The following is a 15,325-nucleotide window of genomic DNA, read 5'->3' as shown; positions in this document are numbered from 1 at the left end:
TTGGGGTTCCCTGGCAAAGACAACTATGAGGCTGCCATCCTCATGATCTCATTGACCGGACTCCTGCCAATTCACGTGAGTTGGACTTAACTCATGTCTACCATTTGGCACTGCTGCCTCATGTGCTAGCGACCCAGGGGTTCGATCCCACCCTTGGGGTGTCTGTGTGGAGTTTGCACTTTCTCCCTATGTCTGCGTGCGTTTCCTCCGGGTGCTCCGGTTTCCTCCCACAATTCAGGGATGTGCAGGTTAGGGTGAATTGGCCATGCTATATTGCCCATAGTGTTCAGGGATGTGTAGGTTAGGTGCATTATGAGGGGAAATGTAGAGTAATAGGGTAGAGGAATGGGTCTGGGTGGATTACTCTTCGGAGGGTCGGTGTGGACATGTTGGCCCAAATGGCCTGTTTCCACACTTGTAGGGATTCTATAATTTGGCAATGTGGTAAACTAATGGCTAGAGAGAGATATTAATTGAATGGTACTGTAGGGTATGTGTACCCGTGTTAATAAATAGGGTTGATAAATAGTCCCCTTGAACCTTCTGTGAATTCACATCCTTAGAGCTTGTCCATGTTATAACCTTGACACTTACCTGAGTCACAATTCCTGGTTGTGGTGTACTGGGATTTGCACCTGCAGTTAAGATGCTCAGGTCAAGCTCACTACTGATAATTCATGTTTGCAAAAGGCTCCCTTCAAAAGACATTCCATTTGCTGTTTGGCTATTTTGTGGTTTGCTGCTAATGATGCTTACCTCACTCACGATTGTTGCTCTGTTCCTGGTGAAGTCAGCAAAGACTGAAAAAGGGAAGAAGAATGTTTGGGTTTAAAGTTACAAGCTGACATTCTGCCCAGCAGATTACTTATTGAAACAAGCAATGAATCATACTCGTGAGTAACATGTTCAAATCTAGAGTACAGGTAGTTCTGCTATAACGCACGTTTTGTTAATGCAAATTCGCTATAACACAATTGATGAATTGGGAACACTGTTTCTATAGCACAAACTTTTAAAGCGTACATTGGTTATTAGATTAGATTAGACTACTTACAGTGTGGAAACAGGCCCTTCGGCCCAACAAGTCCACACCGACCCGTCGAAGCGCAACCCACCCAGACCCAGTCTCCTACATTTACCCCTTCACCTAACACTACGGGCAATTTAGCTTGGCCAATTCACCTAACCTGCACATTTTGGACTGTGGGAGGAAACCAGAGCACCCGGAGGAAACCCACACAGACACGGGGAGAATGTGCAAACTCCACACACACAGTTGTCTGAGGCGGGAATTGAATCCGGGTCTCTGGCGCTGTGAGGCAGCAGTGCTAACCACTGTGCCACCGTGCCACCCACTGCGATTTTGCCCCGGAGGTTTAAACAGTACTGCAATTATGCGGTTTTCTTATAACACGAGTTTGCACGAGAACAGAACCACTACGTTATAGCAGAACCGACTGTACATTTTCTCTACCATTGGAGGAGAGGCGAGATGGCAGATTTGTTTTTATTGCACTAAGTTCTTATAATCTAGATATATATGTGAAAAGAAAATATTAAGAATCTAAGAGCCAGTAGAGAGTACAGTGCAATGAATGATCGCTTCCTGTATGTTTCTATCATATTTACTTATGGTCCGTCTAATTCTGGGGGATTCATATGGTCCTCCAGAGGGTGTCAGGGCTGGGCTTATTTAGTTTCTGGATCAGAGTGGTGCTGGAAAAGCACAGCAGTTCAGGCAGCATCCGAGGGGCAGGAAAATCAATGTTTCGGGCAAAAGCCCTTCATCAGGAATACAGGCACAATGCCTGAAGGGTGGAGAGATAAATGAGAGGAGGGTGGGTGTGGGAAGAAAGTAGCATAGAGTACAGTAGGTGAGTGGGGGAGGGGATGAAGGTGATAGGTCAGAGAGGAGGGTGGAGTGGATAGGTGGAAGATAGGCAGGGAGGACAAGTCATGGGGACGGTGCTGAGCTGGAAGTTTGGAACTGGGGTGAGGTGGGGGAAGGGGAAATGAGGAAATTGGTGAAGTCCACATTGATGCCCTGGGGTTGAAGTGTTCTGAGACGGAAGACAAGGCGTTCTTCCTCCAGGCGTCTGGTGGTGAGGGAGCGGTGGTGAAGGAGGCCCAGGACCTCCATGTCCTCGGCAGAGTGGGAGGGGGAGTTGAAATGTTGGGCCACGGGGCGGTGTGGTTGATTGGTGCGGGTGTCTCGGAGATGTTCCCTAAAGCGCTCTGCTAGGAGGCGCCCAGTCTCCCCAATGTAGAGGTGACCGCATCAGGAGCAACGGACACAATAAATGATATTGGTGGATGTGCAGGTAAAACTTTGATGGATGTGGAAGGCTCCTTTAGGGCCTTGGATGGAGGTGAGGAAGGAGGTGTGGGCGCAGGTTTTGCAATTCCTGCGGTGGCAGGGGAAGGTGCCAGGATGGGAGGGTGGGTTGTAGGGGGGCATGGACCTGACCAGGTATTCATGGAGGGAACGGTCTTTGCGGAAGGCAGAAAGGGGTGGGGAGGGAAATATATCCCTGGTGGTGGGGTCCGTTTGGAGATGGAGGAAATGTCGGCGGATGATTTGGTTTATGCGCCCCATAGCAACCCACCCTCTCGTCCTGGCATCTTCCCCTGCCACTGCAGGAATTGCAAAACCTGCGCCCACACCTCCTCCCTCACCTCCATCCAAGGCCCTAAAGGACCCTTCCACATCCATCAAAGTTTTACCTGCACATCCACTAATATCATTTATTGTATCCGTTGCTCCCGATGTGGTCTCCTCTACATTGGGGAGACTGGTTGCCTCCTAGCAGAGCGCTTTAGGGAACATCGCCGAGACACCTGCACCAATCAACCAAACCGCCCCGTGGCCCAACATTTCAACTCCCACTCAGCCGAGGACATGGAGGTCCTGGGCCTCCTTCACCGCCACTCTCTCACCACCCAATGTCTGGAGGAAGAACGCCTCATCTTCCGCCTCGGAACACTTCAACCTCAGGGCATCAAAGTGGACTTCACCAGTTTCCTCACTTCCCCTCCCCCCACCTCACCCCAGTTCCAAACTTCCAGCTCAGCACTGTCCCCATGATCTGTCCTACCTGCTTATCTCCCTTTCCACCTATCCACTCCACCCTCCTCTCTGACCTACCATTTCCATCCCCACCCCCATTCACCCATTGTACTCTTTGCTACCTTCCCCCACCCTTCTCTCTGACCTATCACCTTCATCCCCTCCCCCACTCACCTACTGTACTCTATGCTACTTTCTCCCCACCCCCAACCTCCTCTCATTTATCTCTCCACCCTTCAGGCTCTCTGCCTGTATTCCTGATGAAGGGCTTTTGCCCGAAACGTCGATTTTCCTGTTCCTCGGATGCTGCCTGAACTGCTGTGCTTTTCCAGCACCACTCTAATCCAGAATCTGGTTTCCAGCATCTGCACTCATTGTTTTTAACCTAGTGGACTTATTTAGTCCCTGTTCCAATCACTTACCATGTGGTTTTCTTTTCAGATTCCAGTGCAGATAAAATCGTCAGGCACCCTTGGACCGAAAGAGGGAGTTGTCCTTAAGATTGTGCCAAGGAAATGTTAAACACGCGGTTGTACCCGATGGTTGCAACATAATGTATGAATCTGATAGATGATCAAAACTTTGGAATGATTATTCAATGTGTGCGGCTAAACTTTAACAAAGCTCCTGAGCCTGAATGTGGATGGAAGACATAAAGTGCTCCTAATTATGAAGTGGTACTTTGCATAATCTTCAATGAGCACAGTTCGAATTGATTTAGGTTAAATTCAGAAAATAATGTAGGACCATGAGTAGGACCACAGTGATTAAAGGCTAATATGGAAGATAACAGCAGATTGAAGAAAAAGTTGTAAAATACTAAACATAATAATTGATGTTCAGTGTGATTATCTGACTTTAAATAAATCAGTTTTCTTTGTATCCTGCCTTAGGCCATTTGAATTTTTATATTGTCTCTCACTGCATCTTTCACAACCTCAGAACAACCCAAAGCACTTGAGAGTAAATAAGCTATTTTTGAAGTGAGGTCACAATTGGAATGTCAGAAAATTAGCAACCAATTTGTTTGTAGTAAGGTTCCACAAACAGTAACAATGAACCAGTTTAGCCCGTCATTACTTCCAATATCTGAATCAGCTTTTCATGAAACCATGGCTCAAAAAGATTTGTCTTCCATGATTTTAGAATGTCCCAAATACTTTTTCAGCCAATTAAATATGTTTGAAGTGCGACGTGGGAAACAATAGAAAAATGATAGACCAAGAATGTGAATACGCATATTCATTTTTTCCAGATATTCACCAACTTTCACTGGAACAAGATTTCTCTGTCACTCCCAGGTTGCCTCAGGGAAGTTAAAAACCGAAACCGAAGAAATCCAATCATGTTCTTATCTGGGTCAGTCTTTCACAGCAGTTACAGGCTTGGACTTGCCTCCATTTGAGTGAGAACTCAAAGCCAATGTTTCTGGCCTTCTACCATCCTCCACAATACCTGAACACAGAGTGGTGTATCAGTTCGGTAGAATCAAAGGAGTCATTCAGCCAGGCATACCTGTACCAGGTATCTGAAAACAACCCGTTTAGTTCCATTCCTCTGCACTACCTCCGCACCCCTGACGTTGTTTCCTTTTTAAGTATAATCTAATTTCAGATTATTGAATCTGTATCCACCTTCCTGTCAGGCAGATATGATCCAGATCGTAGTTACCTGTTGCATGTTTTTTTAAATTACCTCCCATTAATACTTTTACCTCCAGTAGTTCCCTACCAATCTGAACTGGATTCAACTTCCACTACAAGATGGATGGATCTTATCTACACACTCTCCTCTCATTATAGAATCCCGATGGTGAGGAAACAGGCCATCCATTCCAACAAGTCCACCCAGACCCATTCCCCTGATTAATGCACCAAACCTACACATCCCTGAACCCTATGGGTAATTTAGCATGGACAATCCACCTAACCTGCACATCTTTGGACTGTGGGAGGAAACTGGAGCACCCGGAGGAATCCCACACAGACACAGGGAGAATGTGCAAACTCCACACAGACAGTCACCCAAGGCTGGAACTGAACCTGGGTTCCTGACGCTGTGAAACAGCAGCGCTAACCACTGAGCTACTGTGCCACTTCTCTCAGTAGTTCCATGCAAATATATCTTTGCTTGCAATATATAGTACTGTTACTTTGCAAGTGTTTGAACCATGGTGCCCTCCAGGACTCTTCGAATTGCAGGATGTCAAATAAAAGGTGCAAAAGCCAGCTTTCTTATAAAAATGTTAAAAGTCTCGCAAATCTATTGTGGAAGTAAACCTCCTCTAAAAGAAAGGGGTTATAAATGTAGGTAAAATCCCAAAGCAATATCTGAAGGAAAACTTAGCTTTTAGTAAATTACGGATTTATGGTTCAGTTTGAGGCCAAGATCTCAGAGGACCAAGAGGTGAATGTTATTTGCAACTGGGACAAGACAAAACGAAACAGCATGAGTTGGCCATGCTAAATTCCCCAAAGTGTTCAGGGATGTGTAGGTTAGTCAGGGGTAAATGTAGAGTAATGGGGAATGGGATTGGGTGGGATACTCTTCAGAGGGTCAGTGTGGACCTGTTGGGCCGAAGGGCCTGTTTCCACACTGTAGGGATTCTATGAGCCCTCTCAAAGTCACGTAAGCACCAGTACATTGATCAACCCCACAGCTATCAAAAGCCCAAAGCTTTTGTGAAAACTGGAGGATTATCTGAAAGAAACCTATAAAATTTTAACAGGGCTATTGTAGGAAGAATATTATTAGGAGGGTTCAGAAGAGATTAACAGGGTGTTGCCAGAAATACAGGGTTTGAGGTTGAAGGATAGGCTGGGACTGCTTACATCGGAGAGTAGGAGGTTGAGGGCTGGCCTTATAGAGGTTTATAAAATCATGATAGGTATAGATAAAGTGAATGGCAGGCATCTTTTCTCCAGGATGGGGGATTTCAAGATAAGGGGGCATTTTTTAAAGTGAGAGAAGAAAGATTTTAAAAAGACACGAGGGACTTTTTTTTTAACAGAGTGGTTCATGTGTGGAATTAACTTCCAGAGGAAGTGGTGGATGCAGGCGCAGTTATGGCGTTTAAAAGAAATTTGGATCAGTTCATGAATAAGAAATATTTGGAGGGCTCTGGGTCAGGAGCCAAAGGGACTAATTTAGTTTGGGATTATGGTATGCATGGGCAAGTTGGACCGAAGGGTCTGTTTCTGTGCTCTATGACTGTGTGAACAGGCAAGGCAAACACATTAAGGATGTTTTCAATGACTGGGGAGTCCAGAACCAATGGTAATGGTCCAAACATATGGGGCAGGCCATTTAGGACTGAGATGAGGAGAAATTTCTTCACCCAGAGAGTAGTGAGCCTGTGGAATTTCTTACCACAGAAAGCGATTGTAGCCAAAATGTTAAATGTTTTTGAGAAAAAGTTCGATATAGCTCTTAGAGCTGAAGGGATCAAAGGGCATGGGGAGAAAGCAGGAACTGAGAATTCTGGATTAGATGATCAGCCATATTCATATTCAATGGTGGAGCAGGCTTGAAGGGCCGAATGGCCTACTCCTGCTCCTATTGTCAATGTTTCATCTTTCTAAGTGTATTTCCTGTAGAAGGGCTGCAAAGGTTGGGTGACATAAAATAAACCCTTCAGCCGAGTATTCTGCATCAATTCAGACGGAGTTAGGGAAGCAGAGGATTGCTGCTCACATCCCACAGCACAAAGGAATAACTTACTTCCACTCCTCTTGGGGATCTGACTCTCCTCTCCAGCTCAGATATCAATTGCATCATCTCACAAGAAATCCAAAAAGGAACCAAATGCTGGAGAGACCACCTTCATTCCAGAAAGCAGTTTTATTTTAAGCAACATGTTTCTAGGGCTGTTACATTTTCGTTAAAGTACAAAAGCCGAAACACTTGTTGCAGAAATGTGATAACAGTTTGCCTTTGTAATCTTCCAGGAACAACTGCATTGGTTACTTCAGCAGTACAGTGAAAGTTCAAGGGTTTCTATTCCTCTGTCTTATCATAGCTACTAGTCAAGGCTGGCTACTATGTGCAATTCTGGCTCCCCCATCACACCGACTGAACATGCTTGGACATCTTAAAGTAGCCACACACTGGATCATGTCTCAAAACCGAATGACTCCCAGGTTACAAGTGAATCTGGTGGGAACAGGTTCAGCAACCTGCCTATTGCTGTCAGTATCTCAGTCCCTCTGACTGTTACTTGTACAATAGACACCCACTGAGGTGTATGGTCCTGGTTCCTATTCAGCCCTGCGGGTGCTCCAACATGCTATTTCAGAGCCTAGCCTGGTGTCCAGTCACGTCAACTCCCAGCCAACCATAAAGTTTGTTAGATTATCTACAGAATAGTCGAATGATTGCAGTGCAGGAGAAAGTAATTCAGTTTACATGCCATTCTCTGGAAAACCTACTGTGCCAGCCTAATTTCCTTACTTTTCTCCCTGTTTTCTCCCTTCAGTGCTCTTTTGAAGACCTCAGTTGAAGCTGCCCCCCATTTCGCTCTCAGAACGTGCATTCTCAACCCTAATCACTCATAAAGTCATAGAGTCCTACAGCACAAAGACAGGCCCTTTGGCCCAAACTGGTCCATGCCAATCAAAATGTCCGTCCACTCTAACCCCATTTCTCTGCACTTGGCCCATATCCTTCTAAACCTTTCCTATCCATGTATTTGGCCAATGTACCCACCTCAACCACTTCTGCTGGCAGCTCATTCCATATACATACCACCCTCTGTATAAAAAAGGTTGCCCCTCAGGTTCCCTTTTACTGTTTCCCCTCTAACCTTAAACTGATGCCCTCTAGTCCTCGAATCCCTAGCCATGGGGAAAAGCCTGAATGCATTCACCGTATCCATGTCTCTCATGATGTTATACACCTCTATAAGATTCCTCCTCAGTCTCTTGTGCTCCAAAGAAAAAAGTCCTAGCTTGTCCAACCTCTCCCTATAACTCAGACCATTGAGTCCTGGCAACATCCTTGTAAATTCCTTCTGCACCCTTTCCAGTTTAATACATCCTTCCTATGGCAAGGTAACCAAAATTGAACACAATTCTTCAAGTGCAGCCTCACCAACATCTTGTGCAACTGCAACACAACTTCCCGACTTCTATACTCAGTGCCCTGACTGAAGGCCAGTGTGACAAAAGCCTTCCTTACTGCCCTGTCGACCTGTGCCTCCACTTTCCCAGAACTCCAAGGTCCCTCTGTTGCACTACACTCCTTAAGGCCTGACCATTCACCAGGAAACCCCTACCTTGATTTGACTTTCCAAAATGAAAGACCTCACACGTATCTGTATTAAACTCCATTTGCCATTTCTCGGCCCACTTCCCCAGCTGATCAAGGTCATCCTGCAATTTCTGATCATTTTCCTCACTCTCCATGACACTGCCTCTTTTAGGGTCATCAGCAAACCTACTAGTTTGCTGCCTTTTATATTCTCATCCAAAACATTGATATCGATAACAAACAACAATGAGCGCAGCACAGACCCCTGAGGCACTTCACTAGTCACAGGTCTCCAGTCCAACAAGCTTCCTACCATCAAGTCAATTCTGTATCTGATTTGCCAGCTCCCCCTGGATTCCATGTGATCTAACCTTCCAGAGCAGCCTATCATGTGGAACCATATCAAAGGCCTCACTGAAATCCATACAGACTACATGTACTGCCCTGCCCCCATCAATCTTCCTCGTCACTTCATCAAAGAACTCTGACAAATTTGTGAGACATGATCTCCCATGCACAAAGCCATATTGAATACTCCTATTCAAATCCTTTCTTTCCAAATGCATGTATACCTTATCCTTCAGAATCTTCTCAAGTAAATTACTTGCCATGAATTTTAAGCTTGCGGGTCCACAGTTTCCAGTTTTATTTTGCAGCCCTTCTTGAATAAGGGCACAACATTCACTATCCTCCAGTCTTACAGGACCTCACCCATGGCTAACGATGATGCAACAATATCAGACAGGGCCCTCACAATTTCTTCTGTAGCCTCTTGCAGCATTCTTGGATATATCTGGTCAGGACCAGGAGATTTATCCACCATCATATATTCTAATGCATCCAACATCCTTTCTACTGTGATATGGACTGTAATACCAAGATATTACCACTAGCTTCCCCTAGTTCCAAGTCTTCATGTCTTTCTCCATGGTAAACTCGGAGGGGAATATTCATTGAGAACCTCACCCATCTCCTGCAGTTTTACACATACATGTCCAGTTTGGTCCTTGAGGGGCCCTTTTTTTTTATTTCAAAAATATACTTTATTCATAAAATGATTTGATGGTCTGTACATTTGGTCATGCCATACATATGTCCACATTTACAAACACAGATTCGAATTTATCCTTGTCATTTACAATCCTGTGCATTTTTCAATCTTGTACATATATTTGGCTGAGGCATCAGCAGAGCCCAAAAAAACGTCCGCATGGGCCCCCTGTTCTTCTTTAGGCAGGCCGATCTTACACGGTGGTCTTTCCCCACCGCGCCATGGCGGCAGCTGCCCCAAGCTTCAGCGCGTCCCTCAACACGTAGTCTTGGACCTTGGAATGTGCCAGTCTGCAACCCTCAGTCGGGGTCAACTCCTTCAGCTGGAAGATCAACAGGTTTCGGACTGCCCAGAGAGCGTCCTTCACCAAGTTGATGATCCTCCAGGCGCAGTTAATGTTCGTCTCGGTGTGAGTCCCGGGGAACAGGCCATAGAGCACGGAGTCCCGCGTCACGGCGCTGCTCGGGACAAACCTCGACAAGCACCACTGCATTCCTCTCCAGACTTCCTCTGCATAGGCACATTCCAGAAGGAGGTGTGTGACAGTCTCGCTCCCCCACCCCCCCCCCCCCCCCCCGCAGCTGCTTCGAGGGCAGCGTGCGGTGCGGCAGAGAGTTCGGGCGTGCATAAAGGATCTCACAGGCAGAGCCCTTCTCACCACCAGCCAAGCCACGTCTTGGTGCTTGTTGGAAAGTTCTGGCGATGAGGCATTCTGCCAAATGGCTTTGACAGTCTGCTCAGGGAACCGCTCGACAGGATCCGCCCTCTCCTTTTCCCGAAGGGTCTCAAGGACACTACGTGCTGACCACTTCCTGATGGACTTGTGGTCTAAGGTGTTTTTCCTCATAAATTTCTCCACGAAGGACAGGTGATACGGAACGGTCCAACTACTCGGAGCGTTCCGCGGCAGCGAGGCCAGGCCCATCCTTCGCAACACCGGGGACAGGTAGAACCTCAGTACGTAGTGACACTTGCTGTTTGCGTACCGGGGATCCACGCACAGCTTGATGCAACCACACACAAAGGTGGCCATCAGGGTGAGGGTGGCATTGGGTGTGTTTTTTCCCCCATTGCACCGGTCTTTGTACATAGAGTCTCTTCGGACCCGGTCCATCTTTGATCTCCGAATGAATTGGAAGATGGCCCGGGTGACTGCGGCGGCACAGGTCCTGGGGATAGGCCAGACCTGTGCCACATATAACAATACTGAGAGTACCTCACACCTGATGACCAGGTTTTTTCCCACGATGGAGAGCGACCGTTGCCCCCATCTGTCTAGTTTCTGTCTCATCTTCCTGATCCGCTCCTCCCAGGTCTTGGCGCACGCCCCAGCCCCCCCGAACCAAATACCCAGCACCTTCAGGTGGTCAGTCCTGACAGTGAAGGGGATAGAGGATTGGTCGGCCCAGTTCCCGAAGAGCATGGCCTCGCTCTTGCCTCGGTTTACCTTGGCCCCCGAGGCCCGTTCGAACTGGTCACAGATGCACACGAGTCTGTCCACGGACAGCGGATCCGAGCAGAAAACAGCGACGTCATCCATATACAGGGAGGCCTTAACCTGCAGGCCCCCGCTGCCAGGAATAGTCACCCCTCTCAGGCTCGCATCCTTCCTGATGGATTCGGAAAAGGGCTCTATGCAACACACAAACAAGGCGGGTGAGAGGGGGCATCCCTGCCTGACTCCAGATCTTACAGGGAAGCTATCTGATTCCCACCCATTGATTGAGACTGCACTGACAATGTTGGTGTAGAGCAGTCTGATCCAATTTCCGATTCCCTCCCCAAAGCCCATTTTGGAGAGGACATCCCTCATTTATGTATGCAATATCCTGTCAAAGGTTTTCTCCTGGTCCAGGCTGATGAGGCAGGTGTCCACCCCCCTGTCCTGCACGTAGGCGATCGTATCCCTGAGGAGTGCGAGACTCTCAGAGATCTTCCTGCCCGGTACAGCACAGGTTTGGTCCGGGTGGATCACCGATCCCAGAGCAGACCCGTTGAGGGGCCCTATTCTCTCTCTAGTTATTCTTTTTCCTTTAATAAACTTAAGGTACTTCTTTGGATTCACCCTAATCTTCTCAGCCAAGGTGATCTCATGCCCCCTTTTTGTCCTCCTGATTTCCTTCTTCAGAAAACTCTTGTATTCCCTGTATACCTCCAGGGATTCCCTTGATCCCAGCTGCCTATACCTGAGCCACACATTTTTTTCTGGTCAAAGTCTCAATATCTCTTGCCATTCAGGGTTCCTTATTCCTGCCAAAGTTGCCCTTCACCCTCATAGGAACATATAGACCTTGAACTCCAGCTATCTCACTTTTAAAGGCCTCCCACTTGCTGGACGTCCCTTCACCTGCAAACAAACCACTCCAATCAGACCCTGCAAGCTCCTGTCTAATTCCATCAAAATTTGCCTTGCCCCAGTTTAGATCTTGAACCTGTAGACCAGTTTTGTCTCTCTCCATAACTATTTTAAAATAGTACAATGGTCACTGGTCCCAAAGTGCTCCCCCACTGTCATTGTAGTCCTGCCCTGTTTCCCAAGAGTAGGTCAAGTTTTGCCCCTTCCCAAGTAGGACCCTCTATAAACTGCTTGAGGAAACTGAACAAATTCCACACCGTCTAATCCCTTAACACCATGGCAGTGCTAGTTTATATTAGGAAAATTAAAATTCCCTACTATGACGACCCTATTGCTCCTGCAAAGCTTCCCAATCTCCCTGCATATTTGTTCCTCTAATTCTCGTCGACTATTTGGGGGGCTATAACACAACCCCAATAACATCACCATCCCCTTCGGATTTGTTAGCTCCACCCACAAAAGCTGCCTTTGGTTATTTTACCAATCACCTTATATTGATGGCCTCTGGTTGCTCTCCCACTGCCTGGGTTTTGACCCCACGTCAGACCCCTCATTACTTTGAACACCTCCATCAAATCCCCTCTTCAAGAAGCACAATCCCAGCTTCTCCCATTTCTCCATGTTACTGAAGGTCATCATCCCTGGAATCTGAATTGTTTCTTAGCACTATTCTGAAGAGCTGTGCCCAGAAATGGTCACATCATTTCAGTTGTGAGTGAACTAGCAATTTATAAAAATAATCATCATAGTCACCTTTGCTTTTGTACTTAGAATCATAGAATTCCCACAGTGTGGAAACAGGCCCTTCAGCCCAACAAGTCCACATCGACCTTCCAAAGAGTAATCCACCCAGACCCATTCCCCCCTACCCTATTATTCTACATTTGCCCCTGATGAATGCACCCAACCTACACATCCCTGAACACTATGGGCAATTTAGAATGGCCAATTCACCTAACCTGCACATCTTTGGATCGTAGGAAGAAATGGGATGCATCTTGTTTTAACGTGACAGTTGTGTCAGGTTTGAGGGACGAAACATGCATTATGGTACATTCCAGACTCACCTGCATGGGATTGCTTTGCAAGTTTATCCACACTAAGATGTAATTTAACATTAATGAAGCGTTTTAACCAGAGATTCATGGAAAACAAAACTAGGTAACAACACAATGGAGAAAGGAATAGAAGGATATATTGATGGGATGAGCTGAAGTAACAAAGAAAAATAAATATTTGCATTTTTGTTACATATCACATCTTTATGACATACTGAGGCAGGTCCCAGCCACACAAATAAACTTTTGTTGTGTAGTCACCATTTTAAAAAAATAGTCTTTTATTGAAAAATAAATTTTTAAATATTTAAAACAATACAAAGAAAGAACAGCGAAAAAAAATTAAAAACCAATACTGCCCTAATCTACAAATGTATCAATATATATATAAATATATTTTTAAAAACTCCAACTAATTACTTAACTAAATAAATAATAACTAACAATAAACTAATAAATAATAATAATACAGCTCTGCAAAACAAAGCCTAATTCTCGAATATCAAGAACATTAATTTTCACGTATTCATACATTCCCAGTTCTGGATATTGGACTTGTAAAGCACAATCATTACAGCTATATAAAAACACTTCTAAGTGTGGCGGATAAATCTGTGCCCAGATATTCCAAAATGGGCTGTCATGTCTTATAGAAATTCTCAGTTTTGTGGTGCACCATACTTGTGAGAAAATCCAAGGGGATATGCTCCATAACAATCTTCCGCCAACCCGACAGACCCGGGGGATATCCAGCCTAACAACACATCCTTCCTTGCGCAGAAAGTGAGGATGTTGAAAAGTTTTTTCTTATGCACACCAACAGGCCAAGAAGAAGTGAGATTGGGTCTTTCTCCACCTTACATCTAAATTTCCATCCATTGCGTCCACCATAGCATTCCAGGATGTTTGAAGCCTGCCACAGGACCAGAGTCAATGGGTAAGAGTGTCCATGCTAACCTTGCACTTGGGGCATGTTGAAGATACCCCCTGGTTTAAATTTTGACAAATGGTCCAGAGCCAAGTGGCCCCTGTGGAGAATCTTCAACTGTGCAGCATGGGTCCGATTGCAAATTGATATCTTTCTTACGTTTTCCCAAATATCTTCCTATGCCTCTGAGGAGGCTTTGTCACCATTTTAAAGTAGGAAGCACAGCAAACCATTTGTACATTACAGTATTTTTTGTGGGATTTTTCAGTAATAACAAGACCATCTGTTTTGGTATTGGTTAAGGGATATACATTGGCAAAATCTTTGGAAATGTCCCATGCTTTTCCTCTAAATAACATGATGGGATCTTCCATTGGATGAGGGGATAAATATTCCTACGAGGCATTAGCAAGGGCGTTACTATGGGTCCAATACTATGTGTGGCAATGTCTAATAAGAAGGCAGTAGTATTCAGTTTTCAGATTGATTTACTTCTGCATAATTTCTGCAGTGTGTTTGGTTACAAGCCACTAGTTCTTTCATGACCTTGGGTGGTACGGTGGTTCAGTGGTTAGAACTGCTACCTTTCAGCCTCAGGTACCCGGATTCAATTCCGATTTGGTTGATGACCTGTGTGGAGTTTGAATATTTTCCCTGTGTCTTGGGTTTCTTTCGAGTGTTCTGATTTTCTCCCGCAGTCAAAGATGTGCAGATTAGGTGGATTGGCCATGGGAAATGCAGGGTTACAGGGATAGGTTAAGGGGGTGGGTCTGGGTGGATTGCTCTTTGAAGGGTTGGTGTGGACCCGATGGGCTGAATGGCCTGCTCCCGCACTGCAGGGATTCTACGAGTCTAAAGCGCTCTTAAAATGTATGGCTAAACCTTCCCAGCCCATGAATGATGTTGGCAATGATGAGTCAGTTGGGAAAATGTGGCGAGATCAGAAACGTTAGTTTCTCAACAGCAGAAAAACATCTGATTTTATTCCCCATGTTTGAACAGCAAGATGAGAACGTTACCAGTAAGGGGCAAGAATGCTATTTGCATACCTCAATGTTTCATTAGTACCTAATTGTCTCATTGATTTGCAACTTTCTATTCTTCCAAGAACCAGAGGGAGATCAGATGGTGACAGTTCCCAGCATGAAATAGCTCCAGTTCACTGTGTGATTCTCTGGGCCTCTATCTTAGACACATAGCATTGATGTCTCAGGGAACCCAGGGGGGCAGTGACTCCATCAGCCATTCATGGAGGGTACCATTTGATAGGGAGGGGCCTTACCACATAGAGTCACAGAGTCAACTTGTCCATGCCATCCATATCTAAAATTAAACCTATGCCCCCTAGTTTTGGACTCCCCTACCCTGGGGAAAAGACCTTGGCTATTCACCCTATCCATGGTCCTCATGATTTTATAAACCATGATAAGGTCATCCCTCAGCCTCTGATGCTCCAGGGAACATAGCCCCAGTCTATTCAACCTCTCCCTATAGCTCAAACCCTCCAATCATCATGGCACATCTCAGACCCACCTACAAACTGTTGTCCCATGTCAATGGAGCACAATAGCTCCTCTCATTGGATTGCCGCTGCCAAGACACTTTGCTCATAGGGACA

General features: G+C 45.8%; 1 protein-coding gene across 4 annotated transcripts in view; it reads left to right on the top strand.

Annotated features, from left to right (window-relative positions):
• Positions 1 to 3,954, top strand: part of tbxas1 (thromboxane A synthase 1 (platelet)) — a 232,902-nt gene extending 228,948 nt beyond the window's left edge. For all 4 annotated transcript variants that reach the window (XM_072552486.1, XM_072552484.1, XM_072552485.1 and 1 more), the window contains one exon: positions 3,509 to 3,954. In XM_072552486.1, the coding sequence (XP_072408587.1) occupies positions 3,509 to 3,589 (81 nt within the window). In that variant the 3' untranslated portion in view covers positions 3,590 to 3,954. The remainder of the gene's footprint in view (positions 1 to 3,508) is intronic.
• Positions 3,955 to 15,325: the final 11,371 nt, after the last annotated feature.

This window comes from Chiloscyllium punctatum, chromosome 32 (assembly GCF_047496795.1).
Source record: "Chiloscyllium punctatum isolate Juve2018m chromosome 32, sChiPun1.3, whole genome shotgun sequence".
NCBI classification, from domain to species: domain Eukaryota; kingdom Metazoa; phylum Chordata; class Chondrichthyes; order Orectolobiformes; family Hemiscylliidae; genus Chiloscyllium; species Chiloscyllium punctatum.
The sequence above is the reverse complement of the archived record's forward strand: the minus strand, read 5'-3'. Positions and strand labels throughout refer to the sequence as shown.